This window comes from Plecotus auritus, assembly GCF_963455305.1.
Source record: "Plecotus auritus genome assembly, chromosome: 2".
Classification (NCBI taxonomy): Eukaryota; Metazoa; Chordata; class Mammalia; order Chiroptera; family Vespertilionidae; genus Plecotus; species Plecotus auritus.
In genome coordinates, this window is record NC_137771.1 from 148,813,264 (window position 1) to 148,839,039 (window position 25,776).

Genomic DNA, 25,776 nt, shown 5'->3' on the forward strand with positions numbered 1-25,776 from the left:
TTAATTATGATGTGTCTTGGTGTGGGCCACTTTGGATTCCTCTTGTTTGGGACTCTTTGTGCTTCCTGGACTTGTAAGTCCATTTCTTTCACCAGACAGGGGAAGTTTTCTGTCATTTTTTCTTCAAATAGGTTTTTAATATCTTGTTCTCTCTCTTCCCCTTCAGGCATCCCCATAATGCAAATGTTGGTATACTTGAAGTCCCAGAGGCTCCTTACACTATCTTCTTTTTTGAATTCTTTTTTTTCTCTTCTGATTGGGTATTTTTTGCTTCCTCTTAATCCAAATCATTGATTTGATTCTCAGAATTATCTACTGTTGAATCCCTGTAAATTATTATTTATTTCATTTAGTGTATGCTTAATTTGTGACTGGTCCTTTTTCATGTCTTTGAAATTCTCACTAAAATCCTTGAAATTCTCACTAAGTCTCTTCAAGCTCTCATTAAGATCCTTGAACATCCTTATAACCATTGTTTTGAACTCTGTATCCAGTAGTTTGCTTGCTCCCATTTCATTTAGTTGTTTTTCTGGATATTTCTTCTGTTCTTTCATTTGTTACACGTTTCTTTGTCTCCACATTTTGGCTGCTTCCCTGTGTTTGCTTCTATTTATTAAGTAGAGCTGCTTTGTCTCCTGGAATTAGTAAAGTGGCCATGTGTAGTAGGTGTTCTGTAGGGCCCAGTGATTCAGCTTCCCCAGCCACCTGAGCTGGGCACTCTAGGTGCACCCCTGTGGGGCTATGTGCACAGTCTTTTTGTAGTTGAGCCTTGATTGCTGTTGGTGTCACTGAGAGGAATTGACCTCCAGGTCTCTTGGCTGTGAGGACCAGCTGCGACTACAGTGGAAGAGCTGCTGTGCAGGAAGACACCCCTATCGAGTAGGACTTGCTTTAGTAGGCTTTGGTGCTGACCAAGTCTGCCTCTTGAGTGTGCCACTTGTGGATGTGTAGAGTTGTAATGTGGTATGGTCTGAAGTTGTCCACTGGGTGCATTGGGTCTGGGGACTCCCTGGAGGTACAAAGTCAGTCACTGCCTGGGGCCACCTTGCAGGAGCTACAGAGCAATCTGTAGATGACTGCTACTTGTGTTGGGCTCAGAAGTGCCCAGGTGAGGTGTGCTGTGAAGCAAGGCAGGCTGGTGCTACTGCTGGGTCTTGGGCCTCTTATTGAGAGGATGGGGCATGCTGATGACAGCTGCTTCTTATTTGAGAGAATTTAGAAAGGCTGAAGCCTGAGCCAGGACAGGCCATTCATGTGGAAAAGCCATTGCAAATAGCTTGGGTGGGATTGCAAATTGGATGGCGTGGGTTCTCAGGGAGTCACCAGGCTGAGTGAACAGTGTGAGTCAGGCTAATGGAAACTCAGATATGGCTGCCAGTCAGCTCTGTAATGGGGGAGGTATCAGCATAGGAACAGTGACCTCTGTGAGTACCCCTGTCTTGGAGAAAGCTGCCCCCAAGTTCTTGCTCCGATGACAATCTGGTTCCTCCCCTTATGTCTCTGAATACCCCCAACCCACTGCCCCAGCGCTGAAGCTCAGAGGGAGCGAGTCCAAGTAGGTCCTTGTGCTGGCCCTTTAAAAGTGGAACTGCCTGGGTCTCCAGCAGCCTCTGTGTCACTTAGCCACAATTCCCTCTAGTTTTTACAGCCAGATGTTATGGGGACTTCTCTTCCCAGTTCTGGAACCTAGGGCTGGGGGTCTGGTGTGGGGCTGGGACCTCTTGCTCCCCACGGGAGGCCTCTGCAGTATAAATATTCCTCCTGATTTAAAAAAATGCCACATGTGGATGTTGGACCAGCCCTTTCTACTCCTCCAACCCTCCTACCAGTCTCAATGGGCTTTCTTCTTTACTTCTCTAGTTGTAGGACTTCATTCAGCCAGATTTCAGGTGGTTCTGAATGATGATTGTTCTGTATTTTAATTGTAATTTTGATGTGTTTGTGGGAGGTGGTGAATACCAGTGTTCACCTATACCGCCATCTTGGTTCTCCTTCGATCATTCTACACTTTAAGAAAAATGACAGATGAAGCTTTTACCTTTGGTTTATATATATTTTTCATTTATATTGCTATTTATAAAGTTTTGACCTTCAGCTCAATTCTGCGAGTGATTTGCCATATTTATGTATATAAATAGCCAGTTACTGTTTTTTATTGGTAGGAAAGGAAATGTTCCTATCTCCACTCCTCTCACTATGTTGTCCTGAAGTCTATGTACATCTCTGCTATAAAATTGTACTCTTGATTTCAAATATGTTTTTCTTGATTTAATTTCAATACCTTTAACCTCTACATCATATGCTTATCTCTGTTGCAGCAAGAAAAATGGTATAAAAATGAAAAAAAATCAGCATGTGGCAAGATAAGGGCTGCTGTTAATGATTGCTTGAGATCAGGACTTTACATTGGAAAGGAATTTAGATGTCAATTTTAATTTTTATTTCTAATCATCTTTTCTTGGGAACTGGAAATTTCCAAAAGAGGTAAGTTATGTTTATTATATATTTTTATTTGTTGGTTGATCTAGGAAACTTCATTCTAGTGTCATTCCCATCTAGCATTCTTGCTCTTAATTCTAAGGCAGTTTGAGATACTAAAGGATATTTTCCTGCTCTCTTTGCAAATAGCTTTTTGTTATAATGCCTACTTTTACATTTGTAAGAAAATCACAGAAACCTGTGACATATTTTTTTCACTTTGAAATCTTTCCATTTATTTATTTATTTATTTATTTATTTATTAACTTAAATTTTATTTTTCAATTATAGTTTGCATTCATTATTATTTTATATTAGTTTCAGGTGTACAGCATAGTGGTTAAACAGTCATATACTTTACAAAGCGTTTCCCCTGATATTTATAGTAGCCGCTTAGCACTATACATAGTCATCGTAATTGTAATATTATTGACTATATTTCCTATGCAGTACTCTACATAGCTGTGATTATTTTGTAACTACCAGTTCATACTTCTTAATCTCTCCACCTTTTTCACTCACTCCCCCAAGTCCCTCCCCTCTGGCAACCATCAGTTTGTTTTCTGTATCTATGAATCTGTTTCTATTTTGTTTTTGTTTATTTTGTCCTTTAGATTCCATATATAAGTGAAATCATATGGCATTTGTCTTTCTCTTACTGATTTACTTCTCTGAGCATAATACTCTCTACATCCGTTGATATTGTTGCAATGGTAAGATTTCTTTTTTCTTTTTATGGTCAAGTAATAGTCTATTGTAATATGTACCACAGCTTTTTTATCTGCTTGTCTATTGACGGGTGCTTGGGTTGCTTCCATATCTTGATCTTTGTAAATAATGCTGCAATGAACATAGGGGTGCATATATTCTTTCAAGTTAGTGTTTTGGGTTTCTTCAGATATATAATCAGAAATGGCATTGCTGGATCATAAAGCAGTTCCACTTTAAATTTTATGAGGACCTTTCTGACTTTTGTTCATAATGGCTGCACCAGTCTGCATTTATGCCAACAGTGCAGGAGCATTCCATTTTCTCTACATCCTCATCAACACTTGTTTGTTAATATATTGATGATAGCCATTCTGACAGGTGTGAGGTGATATCTCATTGTGGTTTTAATTTGCATTTCTCTGGTGATTAGTAACAGCTTCTTTTCAAATGTCTGTTGGCCATCTCTATGTCCTCTTTGGAGAAGTATCTTTTTAGGTCCTTGCCCATTTTTTAATTAGATTGTTATTTTGTATTTAGTTGTATGAGTTCTTTATAAATTTTGGATGTTAACCCCTTATCATATGTATCATTGGTGAATATCTTCTTCCATTCAGTAGGTTATCTTTTCTTTTTGTTGATAGTTTTCTTTGCTGTGTAAAAACTTTTTAGTTTGATGTCCTATTTGTTTATTTTTTTGTTTCCCTTGCCTGAGGAGATATGTCAGAAAACAGATTGCTAAGAGAAATGTTCAAGATGTTACTGCTTATGTTTTCTTCTAGGTGTTTTATGGCTTTGAGTCTTTAATTCACTTTGAATTTATTTTTGTATATAGTGTAAGAGGGTGGTCTAGTTTCATTTTTTTTTGCATGTATCTGTCCAGTTTCCCCATTATCATTTATTGAATAGACTGTCTTTATCCCATTGTATGTTTTTGCCTCCTTTGTCATTTATTAATTGACCATAAAGTCATGGGTTTATTTCTGGACTCTCTGTTCTGTTCCATTGATCTATGTTTTTGTTTTTATGCCAGTATCATGCTGTTTTGTTTTTTTTTTAAATTTATCTTTATTGTTCAAAGTATTATAGATGTCCCCTTTTTTCCCCCATTGACCACTTCTACCCTACCCCTGTACTCCCCCTCCCCCCAGTCTTCCTCATACTATTGTCTGTGTCCATGGGTTATGCATATATGCATATAAGTTATTTGGTTAATCTTCCCCCCCCCCCCCCCCCGCCTTTCCATCTGGCAACCAACATAAAGTTCTCTATCTATGATTCTGTTCCTTGTTCATTTTGTTTGTAGTTCAATTGTTGATAGATATATATTTATTGCCATTGTATTATTCACATTTTTTATCTTCTTCAAGAAGACCCTTCAACATTTCATATAATACTGGTTTGGTGATGATAAACTCCTTTAGCTTTTTCTTATCTGGGAAGCTCTTTATATGTCCATCAATTCTAAATGATAGCTTTGCAGGATAGAGTAATCTTAGTTGTAGGACCTTGCTTTTTATCTCTTTGAATATTTCTTGTCACTCCCTTCTGGCCTGCAAAGTTTCTGTTGAGAAATCAGATGACAGTCTTATGAGACCTCCCTGGTAGGTAACTTAACTACTTTTCTCTTGCTGCTTTTAAGATTCTTTCTTAACTTTTTGCATTTTAATTATGATCTGTCCTTAACTTTTTGCGTTTTAATTATGATCTGTCTTGGTGTGGGCCTCTTAGGGTTCATCTTTTTTTTTTTTCTTTTGCAGTGTAACAATTTTATTAGAAATTAGTGTTTGTTTCCATCACCTATGCAGAACAACAAAGAATTGTAGTTGTATGATACAGAATACGTTCCCTCATGCCAAGACCTGTGCCATCCATTAGGCAGACCCTGGTCAGATAACAAACTGAATAAAACCCAATACTCGTTCGTGTCCTTAACAGCAGGCTTCCAGTTTTTGGAGAAATTGATGAGAAAGTTTGACCTTCACCCACACTTTTTGTTTACTTTTCCCCTGGGCTGCTCAGAGTTGAAAAATTCATACAACCAAGAGTGCTTTCTGAATGGGGCTAGGAAATACAAAATTCTCCAAGTCCTTACACCGCAAAGTCTGATTTAAAAAGGTAAGATTGCTTCAATGAGCTCAAGGTTAGTATTTTTCTTAAGAACAAGGAGATATTTTCAATCAGGAAAAAGTGTCTAGAGTCCTAGGAAGAAAAACTAGTCACCACTGAGACAGCAGATAATCTGAATGTCAAAGCAGTAAAGAGGCTACAGGAGCTGTGAAGGTCAAAGGATAATCATTAAAACTTTAGTGGGGAGCTGGGACTATGAGTATTAAAGGACTTCAGGAGGACAGTTGAGGAAGTAGGCCAGTGGCCTTAGAATTATTCCAGGTTCTGTGTGAAAAGCACAAAGCCAAAGCCAGAATCTGGCCAAAGAAATGGATTTCTCTTCATCTTATTACTTCATTGAGGGTTGGAAGAACTATGTAAAGCTGATCATGAGGGTGCCTCACCTGAAAGTCTTTATACATTCAAGAGTGTGACAAATGTAAAATACCTGATTAGAGTCACATTTCCCTGCCCCATCATGTCATTTTCGTCCTTTGTTGAGTGTCTATTAACCTTGGCCTGGCATTTGCCCATAGGCTCTGTGGAATCAGCCATGAACAGCCACTTAAGGGCTTACTATAAGAGTAGTTGAGAGTTGAACTTGATAACCGATGTCCCTTCTTGAATGAGTGGGTGCTAAGTAGCTATGCTGCTTTGTTATTTGTTAGGCTGGCTGAACATTCTCTTCCTGATGGCATTCAGATAAGCAGCCTCCTAAGGGTATAGCCAAACAGAATGAAAACCAAAGCCCTGAAAAGGAACTCACATCCTTGCCCGAGAGCTGGTGCTAAGTTACCCAATAAGAAAGAAATGAAGAAGCCTTTCAAGGGGCTTAGGCTGCTCACATTATCCCGTGTTTAGACACTCACTTTGGGAAGAACCCCCATTCCCAGCCAGGACACAAAACCAATAGCATGGGTCGGGGGAGAGGGGATGTATGGCCAAGCACATGCCATCTCTGTACAGGGCTGCGTAGAATGCCGGACTGTGTCCAGTGGCCATGGGTTCCACAGCCTTCCTGCTGTGGCTCATGCTCCTGGCCCCTACAATGGCTTTGGCTTTATAGTAAGGACATCATTCCTTGGAGTTGACAGCAAGAGAATCAAAAAGAGCAATCATATTAGACCCTAGGAGTCAGTTATGTGACTCTAAGATGGGGTAAAGTGTCCTTTCTCACTTATTAGAATCACAGGTCCCATCTCACACATCCTTTCTCAGTGCTCTCTGGGCAGGCTGCTTGGCCAGCCTGGCAAAGCCAAAACTGGTCAGTGTTTATTGCTTCTTCTATCTCTTCCCTCAGATTGATTCTGCAGGAAAAGGGGATTAGGGTCAGAAAAAGACAACATAGGTCAGGGAAGAATACAAATCTTTAGGGTTCATCTTGTTTGAGACTCTCTGTGCTTCCTGGACTTATATGTCTATTTCCTTCACCAAGTTAGGGAAGTTTTCTGTCATTTTTCAAATAAGTTTTCAATTTCTCGCTCTGTCTCTTTTCCTTCCAGCTCTTCACATTCCATGATGCAGATGTTGGTACACTTGAAGTTGTCCCGGAGGTTCCTTACACTATTCTCATTTTCTTGGATTCTTGCTGTTGTTGTTAATCCTCACCTGAGGATATTTTCCCATTGATTTTTAGAAAGAGTGGAAAGGAGGGGGAGAGACAGAGAAAGAGAAACGTTGATGTGAGAGAGTTACATCAATTGGTTGCCTCCCAGTTGCCCGGGATTGAGCTCGCAACTGAGGCACATGCCCTTTACCAGAATTGAACCCTGGACCCTTCAGTCCACAGACTGATGCTCTATCCAGTGAGCCAAACCAGTTAGGGCTCTTTTTTCTTTTTGCTGTTCTGATTGGGTGCTTTTTGCTTCCTTATATTCCAAATTGATGGTTTGATTCTCAGCTTCATTTGCTTTACTGTTGATTCCCTTTAAATTATTCTTTATTTCATTTAGTGCAGTGGTTGGCAAACTCATTAGTTATCAGAGCCAGATATCAACAGTACAACGATTAAAATTTCTTTTGAGAGCCAAATTTTTTAAACTTAAACTATATAGGTAGGTACATTGTTATTAACTTAATTAGGGTACTCCTAAGCTGGCCTTTGCTATACGTCCTCAACTGATTGAGGTACATTCAAGGGCCCAAAGAGCCGCAGGTGGCTCGCGAGCCGCAGTTTGCCGACCATTGATTTAGTGCATCTTTTATTTCTGCTTGGTTCTTTTTTAGGCTGTTGTGGTCCTCACTAAGTTCCTTGAGCATCCTTATAACTAGTGTTTTGAACTCTGCATCTGGTGGATTGTCTCCATTTTGTTTAGTTCTTTTTCTGGAGTTTTGTCCTATTCTTTCATTTGAGACATGTTTCTTTGTCTCCTCATTTTGACTGCCTCCCTGTGTTTGTTTCTATGTATTAAGCTGCTATGCCTCCTAGGCTTCATATTGTGCCCTAATATAGTAGGTGTCCTGTAGCTCCAGTGGTACAGCCTCCCTAACCACCCCAGCTGGGCACTTGAGGTATACACCCCTCGTGGGCTGTATATCCTTCTGTTGTAATTGAGTCTAGATTGCTGTTGGCATGTCAATGGGAGGGATTTACTCAGGCTGATCAGCTGCAAGGACTGGCTGTGCCCACTGACCCCTGACCTTTAATCACCTTGGTGGATCAGCTGTGCAGGGGTTTACCCCACAGAGCAGGACTTAATTCAGCAGGGCTCTGGTACCCATTGAGTCCACCCTTTGAGTGTGTCACTTGTACAGGTGATTGGTTGGTGGTGCTTTGATGTGGTCTGAAGCTGTCCACTGGGTGTGCTGGCTCTGAGACCTCCCGGGAGGTGCAGGCTAAGGTCAGCCATCACCTGTGTTACAAAGGCATAACGTACAAAGAGATCTTCAGGTGCTGCTTCTTGTGCTGGGATTGGAGGTGCCCAGGTAAGGCCATGCTGTAAACCAAGGCTGGCTGCTGCTAGTTTCTGACCTGGGGCCACTTAATGAGAGGTATGGGGCTCATTACGACCAGATGGCTGCTTGTTTGAGATGTTTTTAGGAAAATCTGAAGCCTGAGCCAAGACAGGCCATTCCTATGGTAAAGCCACTGGAAACAGCTATAATGGGCTCAAAAGTTGGGTGGGGCAGTGTCTCTAGGAATCACCAGGGTGGGGCAAACAGTGGGAGCTAGATTGATGGGCTCTCAAATACCTATGGCGCCCAAATGCTGGCTCTGTGGGGGAAGGGCTCATCAAAGGAATAATGGCTTTGCCAGCATTTCTGTCTTAGAGAAAGCTGTCCCTCCAGCTCTCGCCTTGATGTCAAACAATTCAGTTCCTCTCAGTATGTCTCTGGTACCTCTCAAGTTGCTGCCCCTGCGCTGGAGCTCAGAGGGAGTAAGTCTGAGCAAGTCCATGCACAAGCCCTTTTAAGGGGAACTGCCTGGGGCTCCAGCAGGCTCAGCCTCCTTCCTCAATCCACACTTTTTTTTACAGCCAGAACTTACTGGGACTTCTCTTCCTGCCACTGAAACCTTGAGCTGGGGGGCCTGGTGTGGGACTGGGATCCCATGCTCCTCAGGGGGGAATATACACAGTTGACATATCTTCCCTGATTTTTATCCACCACACTTGGGTGTGGGACCAGCCCATCCATGTCTCCACCCCTCCTACCAGATTTGATGTAGCTTCTTTAATTTTGTAGTTGTAGAACTTCCATTCAGCTTGATTTTAGGTGGTTCTGAATGATGGTTTACTCTGTAGTTTAGTTGTAGTTTTGATGTGGTTGTGGGAGGAGATGAATACTGTGTTTACCTACAACTTTGTTCTTTGATACTTCCAACTTTGTTCTTTCTCAAGATTGCTGTGGCTATTCTTGATCTTTTGTGGTTTCATATAAATTTTTAGATTATTTATTCTAGTTCTGTGAAAAATGCCATTGGTAGTTTGATGGGAATTGTGTTGAATCTGTAGATTGCTTTGGGTGGTATGGGGCATTTTAATTATGTTAATATTTTTATCCATGAACATGGTATTTGCTTCCATTTATTTGTAACTTCTTCAATGTCTTATGATTTTTCTAGTATAGGTCTTTTACATACTTGGTTAAATTTACTCTTAGTTGTGTTATTTTATTTTTTATGCAGTTGTAACTGGGAATTTTTTAAAGTTTCTCTTTCTAATAGTTCATTATCTGTATAATAAAAGCCCAGTGACAGTTATGGCGGAACGACCCATTGCTATGACGCCAGCTGCAGGGGCCGCCACCAGCGCTGCCGAGCCCGAGGGCCCCGGGGCCAGTTGTGCAGCCACCACCAAGGTGCAGGTGGTCAGTGTGAGCATGCAGCTTGAGATGAAGACTCTGTGGGGTGAATTCAATCAGCTGGGCACTGAGATGATTGTCACCAAGGCTGGCAGGTCAGGGTGCCCCTCTCCTCACCACAACCCTCCCTACGTGGTGCCAGCCTCAGGTAGCGGGCTTTGGACCGATCCGCATGAGCGAGACTGAGAAGCGGGGTGGAGGGCGGGGCCTGGCCACCTGCAGGTCCCTCTCAGTGTGGACCAGCTCCTTCACTCTCCAAGTCCTGGCTCTAGCGATAGCCACCTGGCACACCGGGCCGGAGGGTACTGCTCGGGAGGCCAGAAAGGTGGCAGAGAGAAATCCTGTGGACCTGCACCCCCAACCAGCAGGACCAGCAGCCCAGGATCCGGCACTACCAGAAACGGACCGGATCAGAGCACACTGAGCTTGGGGGGAAGGCAGCTGCTTGTGAGGGGCCTTGCCACAAGCCGGCTCTTGGTGGATCTCACCTCAAAGGAAATTCGGTCTTTGGTTCCTTAGTTCAGTCTATCACTGCTAAAGAGGAGCAGAAGGGCACATTTTAGGGGAGAATTAAGACTCTAAAACAGTATGTTCTATTCTGTGGAGATTGCTACCCAGTTGTCTTAGGCCTAAATTCCAGGTGATTGTGAGGCCTGGCTCTGCCACTGGGGCCCGCGTCTTCCAGTTGGCCTGTATTTGTTTTAAGGGCCCAAAGAGAAGAAGGGGAACAAGTTTTTCGGTGCAATGGATTTGAGCAACAGACAAAGGCGAGTGCTGGGCTGTGTCTAATGTACACACAGAGACACCAGCTCTGAGTCTGCCTGGCCAAAGGGAGCTCAGGGCCTGTTTGCAGAGCCTTCTGGTGGCTTCTGTTTCCTTGCTGAGGCTGTCCTCCCTGGGAAGCCTGGGGCCCATGCTCAGCCCCAGCTCAGTGGGTCTTTTCCAGTTTCCTCCCCTTGCCGGCCCCTCCCCACCCCTGATCAGCGCCCCCATCCCATCAGGGGAGGGGCTGGCCAGCCAACCTCCCATGGCCCCACCCCCCGCCTGGCCCCGCCCAATCGGCCCAGATCAGGGCGGGCTGGCCGGACCCCACCTGTCCACGAATTTATGCACTGGGCCTCTAGTTGGTGTATAAAAATGCAATTGATTTCTGAACATTTATTTTTGTATCCTGTTACTTTACTGAATTCATTTATCAGCTCCAGTAGTATTTTGGTGGGGCATTTAGAATTTTCTATTTACAGTATTATGAGTCATCGGCATATAATGACAGTTTTACTTCTTTCTTTCCAATTTGGATGCCTTTTATTTCTTCTTCTTGTCTGATTGCTATGGCTAGGTCTTCCAGTACTATGTTGAATAAGAGTGGTGAAAGTGGGCATTCCTGATCTTAAGGGTAACACTTCTAGTTTTCCCCATTGAGTATGATGTTAGATGTTTTTTATATATGGCCTTTATTATATTGAGGTATGTTCCCTTCAGTCCCACTCTGCTGAGAGTTTTTATCATAAATGAGTTCTGCACTTTTAAAAGTGCTTTTTCTGTATTTAGATTGATATGATCATATAATTTTTATTCTTCATTTCGTTTATGTGCTGTTTCACATTACTTTATTTTCAGATATTGTACAAACCTTGCATCCCAGGAATAAATCCGACTTGGAGTGAGGCAGTGTTGGGGTATCATGAAATGGTTAAGTGCAGCCTTTCACAGTATTTGGCATCCCTCTGGAAGTGGCTATGAGTGCTGGATTTATTCCTCTTTAATTTAGGAGGGGAACTACCTCTTGTCTCATATGAGTATAAGCTTTTCCAGGGGAATTTCTGGTACTTAGCACAATGTGCAATACAGAGTAGGCCTCCATAATTATTTGTTGTGTGGAATGTTGAATCAACTTATATCATGGAAAGAGCTACTAGTAAGTACTGTGAGAGAGTCAAAGAGTATGATATACTGTTATCATTAAGTTTTTTAAAATAATATATTGTTTTTGTTTCTTTTTTTAAATATAGCCATAAATGGTATAGTCTAATTGGGGAGACAAGAAATACATAAAAATAGAAAGATCAGCTCAGAAGTGAAAATAGTAAGTGCTGTGGGAATTTTGAGGATGGAGAGTATGTTGCCATAGCTTAGCCTTGTCTCCTTTATGAAGCTGGGGTGAGGAAGGGTTGTTATGGTCCTTGTGGTATGGGAATGAGTTACACAGGGGCAGTAGGTGAGTGAGGAAATAGGGGGCTTACCAGTTCCATCACAAAGCTGCAGGGAGTGATGGTGCAGCTGAGGTATTCCGAGATCTGCACCCTGATTGTTCACCTTTTTCTCCTTTACCTCTCCACCCTGCCCTCCATGGAAAGCCTCACTGGGAATAAAATGCTAGCACTTTATCTGCTTACCTATATCAAAATAACAGCTGGGGAGATCATTTTGCATTCATTACATGGGCAAACAGGAGTGGCAGACTCTGAAGTCCTCTGCCTCTAACAGATGTGATGAAGGATTTGGATGTCCTGTCACGCTGCAAGCTTAGCTTTCCTCTCCTGTATCTTCAGGGCAGGTGTCTTTACTTCTGTCGCTTGTTACTCAGCTGAAGAAACATAGGGACCTCATATGTGTTGGGGGAGCTGGAGACCCAAAGGGTGTTTCCTGATTTCTCCCATACAGAGGGGCAGCACTCTTGTTTTTTAGAGTATGTCAGGGGGCTTGCACAGTATTCCAGAACTCCACATAAAGTCACAAATGTTTTCTCTTAATGCTTTTTAAATATAATTACTCCAATAATATTATATGACTTGCACTATAATGGAATTGAAGTGATTTTTTTTTTTTTTTTACTTAGACTCTGTAGAAATTTAAGTTACTTTAACTTTGCAATTTCTAAGAGTTTAAAGACATTCATCTTTGCTCTCTTAAAAGTTAAAACCTAAATAGGTAGTAAAACCAATATCATTGTATTTACGCAGAAGACTGGGGTTGGGTTTCAGTAAATTGTCTGGATCTGGAATAGATGTTACTGTCCCTGGCTGTTTTCTTTCCCTGCATGACTTTGGGCTTTCTCAATGTCAAAGAACAGGAAATGTGGTGTCTTTCCTCTTACCCTGTTTTCTGATCTTCCCTGTTTGCAGGAGTCCTCTGAAGAAAAATGTGCTGCTTACATGAATCCCAGCTTCTCCTTTATACTAAGAACTCTGAAGGATGCTAGCAGAGAAGAAGCAAATGAAACTGAAAGCTCACCTGCAGCTCAGAAAAATAAAGACATGGAGTTTTGAGAAGTGAAGGTAGCATGGTGTTAGCCATGGGTGATCAAGACACAGCCAGATAATGTGGATCAGTTTTTATAAACTCCGGCTTTTCTGCTGTCTGCTTGCAGTGTTGACGGTGGTGGTGCTGGTCATCAATGTTACTCAGGTAGAGGTGAGTACTCAGTATACTCTTTTATAACTAAGGGGAACCAAATCATGGGATTTGGGGCCTAACTACCTTGGGAAATGTTGATCTTCAAGAAACTTATCCTGGTCACAGTTCTTGTTTACATTAATTCAGTAAGTATTTGAGAGCCCACAATAGTTGTAAACTGCTAGTCACCAAGGGTATAGTGGTAAAGACAACAGACTTGATTTCTTCACTTGTGGAACTCATGTTCTAAATACGCATGTGAGAAAATAATAGTACTAAGTAATTATAGTCATATAATAAAAATAAAGGATATTTAGAAATTGTGAAAAATGCTATAAAGAAAGGAAAGCAGGCTACTACTCTAGAGTAGGATTAGGGTGATGGAGGAAAGTCTTTGCAAGGAGGGGACCTTTTAGTTGAAGATGCAGACTCTGACCTTCAATTGTACTAGTTCCAGGAGATTTGCTGACTTTCAGCCATAGAACTAGGATGATGTAGGACCAGGATGATGAAGACCAGGATGTCACACACTAGACCAGGGGTGGGCAAACTTTTTGACTCGAGGGCCACAATGGGTTCTTAAACTGGACCGGAGGGCCGGAACAAAAGCATGGATGGAGTGTTTGTGTGAACTAATATAAATTCAAAGTAAACATCATTACATAAAAGGGTACGGTCTTTTTTTTTTTTTTACTTCAATGGTTTTATTCATTTCAAACATTTTAACAAGAAGAATGTAAACACTAATTATTATAATTGGAAACTTCAAAAAATGGAGGAATCATAGCACAATAACATACCTTATATTGAAGATGGCAAAGGCAAAATAAAATTGCCTAACAAAGGAAAGGTACAAAAGCCTTTCAAATTAAACTTAAATATAATAAAGTAATTTAAAACTAAAACAAATAGAAAAGAACAAAATGTGTAAACAGTAAATTAAACATTTTCTTTAGTGCAACTTCCAAATTATGCCTGGGACATAGATGTAGATGGCAATGTAGACTGGGTTGAAAGGTTTTTGGTCTTTAAAACATCAACTTCAGTGGGAACAGTGTTGTTGGTCTCCTTTTTTAGCTAATGCATCAAAGTCTGGAGTTAGTTTTGTTGTGGCTATTCTCAGGATAGATCTGAGGTGTTCGTCAGTTAAGCTGGATCTGTGAGGGTCTTTGTTGATGTTCATGACGCTAAATGTCTGCTCACAAACATAGGGTGACCCAAACAGCACCAGTATCTTCTGTGCCATCCTCCGGATGTTTAGAAAAGTGGCTTCATTAAGTGAAGCATAAAAGTCTCTTAGTTCAAGAGAGCTGAATTTCTCCTTTAGGACAAAGTCAGACTGAAGATCCATGAGTTCCAGTTGCACCTCTTCTGGTGCTGTTTCAGGGTTTTGTGACAAAGGACAGGCCACCAGTTGAAGTGACTGGTCAATTTTTTCAACATCAGAAAACGGACGACAGAATTCTGCATGCAGGTCATCCAGTGATTTGCTGTATTCACGTTTTGGATAGTCTCCTTCTGTGTGGCTAGTGTGGCAAAATGAGTGAAGACTTGGTCAGAAATTTGTCTGGAAAAGAAAAGCCTTCGATTTAAAGGCTTTCACATTAGTGTACATGTCATGTACATACTGATCTTTTCCCTGTAGCTTCACATTTAGCTCATTCAAATGTGAAAATAGATCTACAGCAAATGTAAAGTCACACAGCCAATTCTTGTCACTCAGCTCAGTAAATTCGTCAGACTTCCCCTTTAATTTCAAAAATGCACCAATCTCTTCTTTGAGCTCCCACACTCGTTGGAAAACTTTGCCCAAACTCAACCAGCGGACACGAGAGTGGTAAAGTAAGTCGTGGTGATCTGCATCAGTTTCCTCCAGAAACTTAATAAACTGACGGTGCTGAAGTCCCTTTGCTCAAATGAAATTAAAAAGCTTTACGACTTGCCCTAGCCGATTTGGCTCAGTGGATGGAGCATTGGCCTGCGGACTGAAGGGTCCCAGGTTCGATTCCGGTCAAGGGCATGTACCTTGGTTGCGGGCACATCCCCGGTAGGGGGTGTGCAGGAGGCAGCTGATCGATGTTTCTCTCTCATCGATGTTTCTAACTCTCTATCCCTCTCCCTTCCTCTCTGTAAAAAATCAATAAAAAAATCTATTAAAAAAAAAAAAGCTTTATGACTGGATTAACAACATGATTAAGTTGTAATATAGACTTGCACAATGATTCCTGGTGAATAATACAGTGAAAGAAAAATAACATCTTGGTTAGGGTTCTCCTCTTTCAGTTTATCCTGAATTCTTTTTAGCAGTCCAGCATTTTTTCCAGTTAAATTTGGAGACCCATCTGTCGTGACATTAGCAAGTTTACTCCATGGTAGCTTCATTTTCTCGATGACAGTAGACACCCGGTCATACAAGTCCTCTCCCCGTGTTTTTCCTTTCAGTGGCTCCATGGCTAAAAACTCCTCCGTAATTTCAAAATTGTCACTAATCCCTCGGATAAAAATTAAGAGCTGAGCAGTGTCCTTTACGTCATTACTTTCATCCAATGCTAGTGAATAAAACTTAAAGAACTATGCCTTACTATTTAACTTGCTGGCCAAGTCTTCATCAATCAGTTCCACTCGACGAGTCACTGTTTTGCGTGATAAGCTGAGCTTTTCAAACTTGCCTTTGCTCTCTGGACACAAGAGACCTGCTGTCTCTATCATACATTCTTTCAAAAACTCGCCTTCAGAGAGAGGTTTGCTAGCTTTTGCTAATTTGAATGATAGCATAAAACTTGCTTTGGTAGTTGTCTCTTGAATTGCAGTTTGTCTGTGAAAGACATTTTGCTGAGCCTGTAATTTAGCCATCAACCTCTGTGCAGTAGCCTCCCATTCTTGAGGTGACTGCTTGCTAGCATAGTTGCCATGCTTTGTGGCAAAGTGACGGCTGAGATTGTACTCTTTGAAGACTGCAAGTGTTTCCTGGCATATCAGACATACCGGCATTGATCGGACTTCGGTGAAAAAATATTTTGTTGTCCACTCCCTCTTAAACACTCAGCATTCACTGTCCACTTTCCTTTTCTTTGGTCCACTCATGTTTAATATTGGGCTAAAACCAACAGTACTGTTCTCTTATTAAATTCTTTACTAAAATAAGACAGTAAAGTATAAAAACAAGTGATTAAATTTGCTCTACTATAACATTTTTGGTCTTCTAAAAAATATATATATAATAAAATCATCTGAAAAAGTTCAGACATGGGACAGAGGCACACCCTGACCATAGAGAACAACCCCTTTCCTCCATAGGAAACCTGTGTATCTTTCACACAGGCCCTTTGTTTATGGTAACACACATAGCTGCACATTGCTGTGTCTTCCAGACATACTTGTATGGGAGGTGCTAGGGCAGTGCAAAACATGGGTAACCAGTAGTTACCACTAGCACTTCCGTTACTGGCAAAAAACAGCCGCAGTGCACATAGTGTGAAAGAGCCCATTATCAATGTCAGATTGCATCCACTGGACTGTATAAAATCAACCAAGTGCCACTTTTAAATGCCCATTGCAACAGTTTTTTTTATTAAAAGCTGGAAATGGCAGGATATTTATATATATACCCCTACTGTGACAGCCTGGCAGAGCATTACAAAGGAGAAAACCCAGCATCTGGTGATGTCCATAAGTACAAGACTTCAGGCTGTCATTACCAGGAAAGGGTTTCATCCAAGTATTAGATATGAACATTTGATTTTCAGTTTTTCATTTGTCCAATTACTTCTGAAACCCTGAAATTAAGCGATTTTGTAATAAAATCTTTAGTTCATCACATTTCTATACAATCTTTTTGTTCAACCCACTGAATTAGGGTTCGTTCACACTAGCCGTGCTGCCGTTGCAGTGTTGTGCAGTACTGCAATGCAGCGCAGCTAGGGTTAATGCAGGGTACACAGGTTTCCATCATGTTTGCGTTGGTGCTAATGTGCAGTGGTGCATGTTAACACAAATGCCCTGTAGCACGCATTTTTACAGGCGCAAGGGGGAGAAGCAAACGCAGCGCAAAATGCATTTGTTTTGCCGCTAACACATGCGGTTAGTGGCCACGGTAGCGTTACTGATACCGCATCCGTATCAGCAAAAAAATGCAGCCGCAGCATGGCTAGTGTGACATGTCCTCTGTGTGTCTTTTTCCCTGCTGCGCGCATCCGCAGTGGGAAAAGAAACTGCAGTGGATACAAGCCCTAAAAGCTGAAAGTCTTTGTTGTTTTATTAACAAGTCATTGTGATGTACAGAATGTGGGAACAGGAAAAAATTGTGTTTGAGTAGAGCTCTTAATCTGACCTCAGAAAGGCTCTGATACTGTGCTCTCCAGGGGCGTGTCTCCCCACATCACCACGATAACGTGTGTACGCATTCCCAAGGTGATGTCGGGAGACGCGTCCGCGGGCATTACAAGGAGCCTCTGGAAGATTGAGAGGTTGTTCCTTCTACTGAATGGGCGGTTATAAATCTGCCCACTCAGAAGAAGGAGCTGCGGCCGTGTTTCCCTGACGTTGCCATGTTAACACTGCTGCTGGTGAAGGAGCGGAGGGGAGAGCAAGAGAACCCTCCGCTCTTTCTGCTCCGCAGGCCGGATAGAACAGCCGAACGGGCCGGATCTGGCCCGCGGGCCGTAGTTTGCCCACGGCTGCACTAGACCATCACTTGACCAGATTCGAGGTCCTTATTGGAATGGACTGTGCTGGCCTGCACATAGAGAACTTTTCAGTCCCCTCCCCTTGATTTATTTGTTCTGTTTTGCCTTTCCCTCCTTATAAAACCCTCTGCCTGCATTGAGATGTTGAGATGGATTTTGTGATAAGAGTCCCATCTCCTCAGGTGACTGGCACTTGAATAAAATCACTTCCTTTTTCAGCAGCATCTGTCTCATGAGTTTGGTTTTTGTGGCAGCAGGCAGCCAAACTTGGGTTCCCATTACAATTACACACAGGCCCTTAAGAACTCTGCTGAGTACTTGAGTGGGACTCTCTGGAAATCTCTTCAGTTCCCTCTCTGCAACTGTCCTGCGGATTCTGATTAGCTTGGTCTTTTAAGACTCTCAGCTCCATCGCCTCAAGTGAAGTACCAGTAGTTTACCAGGCTGCACCTGGGTTCCCCACCTTGTACTGCAACTTAGAACCGCTCTCAAGGCTGTAAGCAAATGGCCATTACAATTATCACCTCCTTCATTTCCTTTCAGGTATCTTTGTCTTTTGTTGTCTGATGTCCAATGTGTGGAAAACGATTGTTTTATACATATTCTTTTAAAACAAATTTGTCTCAGATGGAGAGGCAAATCTCACTGTTTCTCTATCTTGACTAGAGGTAGAAGTCTGAGGGACTTCATTTTGAGGGGAAGGAGATAATAGAGAAGCTGGAGCGGAGGATTAATAGACCAAGGGGAGGAGGACGGGATGGGATCTAGAGCACAAATGGATCATACAACTCTATGTGGGATGAGGGGCATGGTGCATTGTGTGTGTTGTTATTATCATTGGTTTTGCGAGTGTGTTTTCTTTTACCACATTCAACAGCCTGGGTATAAGAGTAGAGAAACAAGAGAGTTGTGTAGATCTAGGGTAGGTAAAGACGTAGGAAAAGGAAAAAAAAAAAAACAACTTGAGAGGATAGGCCAAAGTTTCACATCATTAGTGTTAGAGTCAGCAAGGAATGTTATCAAATTCCCCTAGTGGTCCTACATTAGTCCTTGGAAACTTTTGGACCTCATGCCAGCTAACATTATCAGCTCTTAATTATCTGCACAAACTGAACAATAATGGAGAAGGGAGGCAGCTGTAGTAAATGATTAGGACAATTCTGACACCAAAAATAATAAGTAGCTCATTTAGTGGAATGAGGTAAAACATTTTCCCTTGCCTAACAGGTCATCTTGTCCAGGTTGAGAATATTGTCATGACTTTTAAATTGTTCAATATATTGCTGTGATTATAATTGACTAGAGGCCTGTTGCATGAAGATTCGTGCAATAGGCCTTCCTTCCCTTGGCTGCGGCACCGGTTTTCCTCCGGCACCCAGGGACCCAGGCCTTCGCTCTGGCTGGAGCCTTCAGTGTTCGCTCCGGCCGGAGCCTTCAGTCTTCTTTGCTCCGGCCTGAGGGCCACTCCTGTAGCTACCTTTGCCCCCCGCCCTCCTCCTCATAGCAGGCGTCCTGCCCCGTCCGGCCGCTCTGTGCCTGTGTATGCAAATTAACCCGCCATCTTTGTTGGGTTAATTTGCATACCCACTCCTGATTGGCTGGTGGGTGTTGCAGAGGTATAGTCAATTTGCATATTTCTCTTTTATTAGTGTAGATTTTTTATAAAGTAGCTTGGTGGAGGGGAGAGGGAAAGGCTCTGAAATTTGGCAGTCTCTCCTCCCTTAATCCCCTTTCCATTCTATGTTTCTGATCCTTATTCTTCTTGTGTTAGCGTATCTGAGCATTTTATAAAAAGCACAGACTCAATTTTAAAATATATTTTTATTGATTTCAGAAAGAAAGGGAGAGGGAGAGACAGAAACATTAATGATGCGAGAAACTCATTGATTGGCTGCCTCCTGCACGCCCCACACTGGGAATCGAGCCCACAACCCAGGCATATACCCTTGACTGGAATCAAACCCGGGACCCTTCAGTCCATAGGCCGATGCTCTATCCACTGAGCCAAATGGGCTAGGGCCACAGACTCAATTTTAATTAAAAATATCACATTATATGAGGAGGAGGTTATGTACCAATATCCAGCAAAAGGTTATAGGGAGAATTGTCTAGTATTTCAGGAAAAAGCTCTCATTGAGCATGGTCTGTATTTTTTTTTATTTATTTATTTATTTATTTATTTATTTAATTTATTTATTTAATAAATCTTTATTGTTCAGATTATTACAATTGTTTCTCCTTTTCCCCCCATAGCTCCCCTTCACCCAGTTCCCACCCCACCCTTTGCCCTTTCCTCCCCCAACATTGTCCTCATCCATAGGTGTACGATTTTTGTCCAGTCTCTTCGTGCACCCCCCCATTCCCCTTTCCCCCTGAGAATTATCAGTCCACTCCCTTTCTATGCCCCTGATTCTATTATATTCACCAGTTTAATCCACTTGATTTTTAGGTTCACTTGTTGATAGATATGTATTTGTTGTTCATAATTTTTCTCTTTACTTTTTTCTTCTTCCTCTTCTTAAAGAATACCTTTCAGCATTTCATATAATACTGGTTTGGTAATGATGAACTCCTTTAGCTTTTTCTTATCTGTGAAGCTCTTTATCTGACCTCCCATTCTGAATGATAGCTTTGCTGGGTAGAGTAGTCTTGGTTGTAGGTTCTTGCTGTTCATCACTTTGAGTATTTCTTGCCACTTCCTTCTGGCCTGCATAGTTTCTGTTGAGAAATCAGCTGACAATCGTATGGGTGCTTCCTTGTAGGTAATTAACTGTTTTTCTCTTGCTGCTTTTAATATTCTCTCTTTGTCTTTTGCTCTTGGCATTTTAATTATGATGTGTCTTCGTGTGGTCCTCTTTGGATTCCTTTTGTTTGGGGTTCTGTGTGCTTCCTGGACTTGTAAGTCTATTTCTTTCACCAGGTCAGGGAAGTTTTCTGTCATTATTTCTTCCAATGGGTTTTCAATATCTTGCTCTTTCTCTTCTTCTGGCACCCCCATAATTCTGATGTTGGTACGCTTGAAGTTGTCCCAGAGGCTTCTTACACTATCTTCAACTTTTTGGATTCTTTTTTCTTTTTTTTGCTTTTCTGGTTGAGTGTTTTTTGCTTCTTTGTATTTCAATTCTTTGACTTGATTCTTGCGTTCCTCTAGTCTGCTGTTGGGTCTCTGTATAATATTTTTTATTTCAGTCAGTGTATGTTTAATTTCTAGTTGGTCCTTTTTCATATCTTTATATTTATCGGCCTTTTCTAGGATATTCTTGAAGAGCCTTATAACCGTGGTTTTGAATTCTATATCCAGTCAGTTGTTTTCCTCCATTTCTTTCATTTGTGATCTGTTTTTTCGTCTCCCCATTTTTCACTGCTTTGCTGAGTTGGTAGAGTAGCTTTGTGTGCTAGGTTTCTTATATGGTCCAGTGGGTCGGCCTCCCCAGTTAACCTGAGGTGGACACTCTTGGTGCACCCCTTTGTGGACTGTGTGTACAGCCTTGTTGTAGTTAAGTCTTGATTGTTGTTGGTATCACTGGGAGGAATTGACCTCCAGGCCAGTTGGCTGTGAGGATTAGCTGTGTCTACACTGGGAGATTTTCGGTGCTGGAGACAGCCTTATAGGATTAGAGTTGCAAAATTGCAAAAGCCTCTGTGCTCAGCTTGGATGGGGTGGAGTCTCAGGGTGGGGCAGACAGTCTTGGCTTCCCGTCAGCCCTGCCCTTGCTCAAGTCTCCAGACCTCCACCCTCCGCGGTTCCCGGAGTTTCCGCCCTAGAGTCCAGACTTCACTGGTAAGAGCGTGGGTCCCCAGGGGCTCGCCCGGAACTGCAGTTCAGTGCATTCAGAACTGGGGTTCAGTGCAGTCAGGAGCCCCCAAATCCCTTCTGTCAGGGACAGCCTGTGGTAACCCCCGCAGTCAGTCACTGTGCACACTCGTGCCTCCAGACCCCTGCCGCCGCGGCTCCCCTGAGTCTCCGAGTTTCTGAGTCTCAGGGTGCCTTTCTCTCTACCTGACAGTCCAAACTCCCCCTGTATAAGCCTGAGTCCACAGGGTTTCGCCTGGAACTGATGTTCAGTGCCGTCGGAACTGGGGTTCAGTGCAGTCGGGGGCTTCTTTCCCCCTCCCGCCAGAGAGAGCCAGCCAGGCACTCCGCCCTCCTTCCTCTCTGCGCGCGTGTGTCTCTGTACCTCAGCTCTTTGCCGCTCCTTCTCTGTGAGATTTCCACTTTCCTTCTAGTTGTAGAATTTCCACTCAGCCAGCTTTCCTGTGGTTCTGGATGGTGTCCGTTCTGTCTTTTAGTTGTAGTTTTGAAATTGTTGTGCGGGGCAGCAGTTTAGGTGCTTACCTATGCCGCCATCTTGGTTTCTCTGCGAGCATGGCCTGTATTTTATTTGTGTTTTTTCCCCTTACTCATTGATATTTTAAGAATATATATATATATTTCTGATTATGGAAACAGTACTAGTATAATATTGAGAAATGTTATTCATTTAGAGTGGAAGTCAGGAGGTAGATTGGGCATAGTTGGGAGTAGTTTAGGCTGTTTCTCTCTAAGTTTCTCAGCTGTGCCCTCCTTTGTTAGTTTTTATCTGTGGCTTTTATCTCTCTTGTGGTTGTATTGTAGGATGCACCTATAACAAGAGGTGGCTGCTTTCTGCATTTTAAGAAACAGTTTATTCCCTCAAAACCCTTCTTAAGAGATTACTTGCATCTTTTCATTTGCAGAGCACTGGTGGTACCTGGATTGAGCTGCATGCATCCATGAGAAACCTTGAACAACATCTTGATATTCTCAAGTTGTGTCATGCGCATTCCTGAAAACAGTCATTTGGGATTATCCCTTCCTCAGTCAGAGCTACATGTCAGAAACAGCAGTGCTGTTTTTCAGTAGGCACGGAGTAAAACAGATGTGGGACAGGCAACCTAGTCCACAGCTTACAGTGGCTCCAGGAGGGACCATTGGTGTTTCCTCTTGGCTCTGCATCTAAAAAGATCGCAGGCCCTGAAGTTGCCCTTATCACTGGCGTAGGATAGAGTTGTCTTTTAGGAAAATTAAGCAAATTGACCTTTTTGCATTCCTTTTCATTTGTGAGTAAAATTCAGGTGGCTTAGCACCAAGTGTCTGGAGATTCTTGGATGACTGCATGGGTCAGTGGAGATACCGAAGGAATAAGAGAGTGGGAAAGGAAGAGAGAAACAGGGTAAGAAGGAGAGGGGGTATGTTGTGAATACATTGTATACGGTTTGGTCCTTAATGGTTTACATCAATGATTATATCCTCACAACAACTAAAAACAAAAGGGAGGCTGGAATATTTCCTAGGTAGTAGGTAAGGCAAACTTTACTTTTCTTTTTTTAAATTGAGATATAATCGACATATAAATGTGTAAGTTTAAGGTGTACTACAGTGTGTTGATTTGATATATTGATATATTACAGTATGATTACCACCATAATGTTAGCTAACACATCTGTCATATCACAAAATTATTTCTTTTCTGTGGTATAAACAATTAAATCTTGTCTGTAAATATTTCTCTCTTTTCCACGTCTAGTGTGGCTAGGGAATGGTCTGGCTCCTGAGTAGGGGCTGCTGGGGATTGAGAAAATGAAAGAAAGAGACAGATACAGAGATGTAAGGAAAAAGCTGGGGCTGGGTGGGACCACTGTCCTCTGATGGAGAGACAGGGACCCAGAGCCAAAACAGCATGTTTATTTTATACAGCAAAAACCAGGAAGTTTTACTAAAGGTCAAGACAAAGGAAATTATGTGCATTCTTGGGTGGGCACGAGTCGTATTCATTCCTGGTGCTTGGCTGGATTTAGATAACAAAACCCACCCCTAGCGCCTGGGCTGAAGGTCAAGTTGACAACACTCCTGCCTCTGGCAAGGTGTGTTTCTAGGATGTGGCTTTGCCAACGCCACTGAATTCAGCTGACAACAATTAAAGAAATGCTCATGTGCCTTCCCAGGTGCTCTCTACACTTGTCTCTTAGCAACTTTGCAGAATTGTTGACTGTAATCACTATGCATTAGATCTCCAGGACTTACTGATCTACTAGTTGATCAGCATCTCCAAATTCCCCCACCCTCTAGCCCGTTTTTACTAGTTCGTCCTTTTTAGATTCCAAATATAAGTGATGTCATACATTATTTGTCTTTCTCTGTCTGATTCATCTCACTTAGCATAGTGCCCTCAAGATCCAGGTTCATCCATGTTGTCACAAACTGCAGGATTTCCTTCTCTCTTAGGACCCAATAATATACCATTAGACACACACACACACACACACACACACACACACACACACACATGCACGCACATTTTCTTTATTCATCGGTAGACACTAGGTTGTTTCCATATCTTGGCTGTTGTGAGTAATGCTACAATAAATGTGTGTGCAGATATCTTTTTGATACATTTTTTCATTTCTTTTGGATATATACCCAGAAGTGGGATTGCTGGATCATATGGTAGTAGTTCTATTTTGATTTCTTGAGGGACCTCCATACTGTTTTCCATATGAGCTCATTTACATTCCCACCAACTGTGTACAAGGGTTCCCTTTTCTCCACATTCTCGCCAATACATCTATCTTCTTGAGTTAGCTGTTCTAACAAGTGTGAGGTGTTATTTCATTGTGGTAATTGATTTGCATTTCTGGGAAAGGTGCCAGGGTTATGCAGGAAGGTCTCTCTGAGGAGGGTCCTGAATGAGGTGAGTGATGGAGCCTTTCAAAAGCTAACAAAGCTCCTTGAGGGAGGGCTTCTGGCACCATGTGAGAGCTTGTTCCTCTTCCCTTGGCTCTGTTTCAGTTAGCCCTGCACAGTTGGCAGGCCCTTTCAACCTGCTATCTGGGCTTGGGAGTCTCAGAGAACCCTGTTCCTTTGGGTCCTGCCCCTTTGTGCTACCCAGTCCCATGCAGCATGCCTAGTGTGTGGATGCTGGGGCCACTTTAATTTGTCTTTTTTATTTCCTATCTCTTTATCCTTGTGTATTGGGTTCTAGAAATATTTCTCTGTGTGATTGTCCAGCTCACTAATCTGTCCTTTAGCTACATTCTCCAATCAGCCAAGCTCTTTTCAAAAAATTACTTTTTATAGATAACAAGTCCTTTACTATGTCAACCTGCTCTTGGCGTGAGGATGTAACTCCTCCTCCTTGCACAGTGCTTGGGGTGTGGGGGTGGGGTATGGTGTAGTATAGTCCCAGGACCCCACAGGTCCCCAGCTATTGTATTCTCATTGTTTCTCCAGCCTCAGCTTCCCTTGGCCCACTTGAAGGAAGACCCCCCTAATTGCTAGTCTTGGCTGGTGGGGTGGGGGCACAGAGATCAGCTGGCCTGGCTCTTGGTCAAAGATCCTGCCATTCCTCATGACCTTCTTAATCTAGGCTCTACCTTCACCCACTCTGGCACAGATATTCTCTGAGCCACCCCATTATCTTAGCCTGTTTGATCATGCTTACCTTGAGTTTTGCCTCCCTAAATCTACTGTTGGATTCCTGTAGTTATTTGGTGTTTCACAGAAAATGGCCCATTCTCTTTTCTGCCACAGTATATCCAGTGGGGGGGGGGGGGAGGGGGGAATCCAGACAGGCCGAAAAAATGGGGTTGGTGACACAGTGGCATTGACCAGTGGAGGAACAACTTATAGAGGTTGGCGGATGGCAGGGCAGACCTTGTTCAAGATGGAAGGGTGTGAAGGGGCCTCTAGAGCTTCTGGGTGCCATTGAGGTTGGTCTGGTAGGAGGGTAGGGGGGTAGGTAGAAGCCTTTCTCACTGAGCCAGAATGGTTGGTCTCATCCTCAAAAAAGCACTATGGGGAAGCAGTGCATGCAAAAAGTGATTACAGGTCTGAGCAGGAAGCAGAGAGCCACTGGGTCCCCTGACATGAGACAAAGAAGTGAATCCACAGACTCCGGAGAGGTGATGTCTGCAGCTTGTGGACACTTGCTGGAAGTGTTGAGGAAGTTTCCCTGGGTCCCTTAAATCCTCAGTTGCCCATTTCAAGCTTAGACTGTTAAGTGAGGTAATATATGAGATTTCAGTGCAGCAGTGAATATCAATTTGACCGAAAAGGATACTTAAAATGCCGGGAGTGCTG

At 42.6% G+C, this 25,776-nt stretch overlaps 1 protein-coding gene across 5 annotated transcripts in view; it reads left to right on the plus strand.

Moving 5' to 3' along the window:
- The window catches only part of NXPE3 (neurexophilin and PC-esterase domain family member 3), a 66,619-nt gene that overhangs the window by 6,647 nt on the left and 34,196 nt on the right, over window positions 1-25,776 (plus strand). For 2 of the 5 annotated variants that reach the window (XM_080654597.1, XM_080654598.1), the window contains exons 2-4: window positions 2,319-2,484; window positions 3,093-3,191; window positions 12,723-13,011. In XM_080654597.1, coding sequence (XP_080510723.1) covers window positions 12,919-13,011 — 93 coding nt within the window. In that variant the 5' untranslated portion in view covers window positions 2,319-2,484; window positions 3,093-3,191; window positions 12,723-12,918. The remainder of the gene's footprint in view (window positions 1-2,318; window positions 2,485-3,092; window positions 3,192-12,722; window positions 13,012-25,776) is intronic. The other 3 variants (XM_080654595.1, XM_080654599.1, XM_080654596.1) reach the window with 2 other exon arrangements.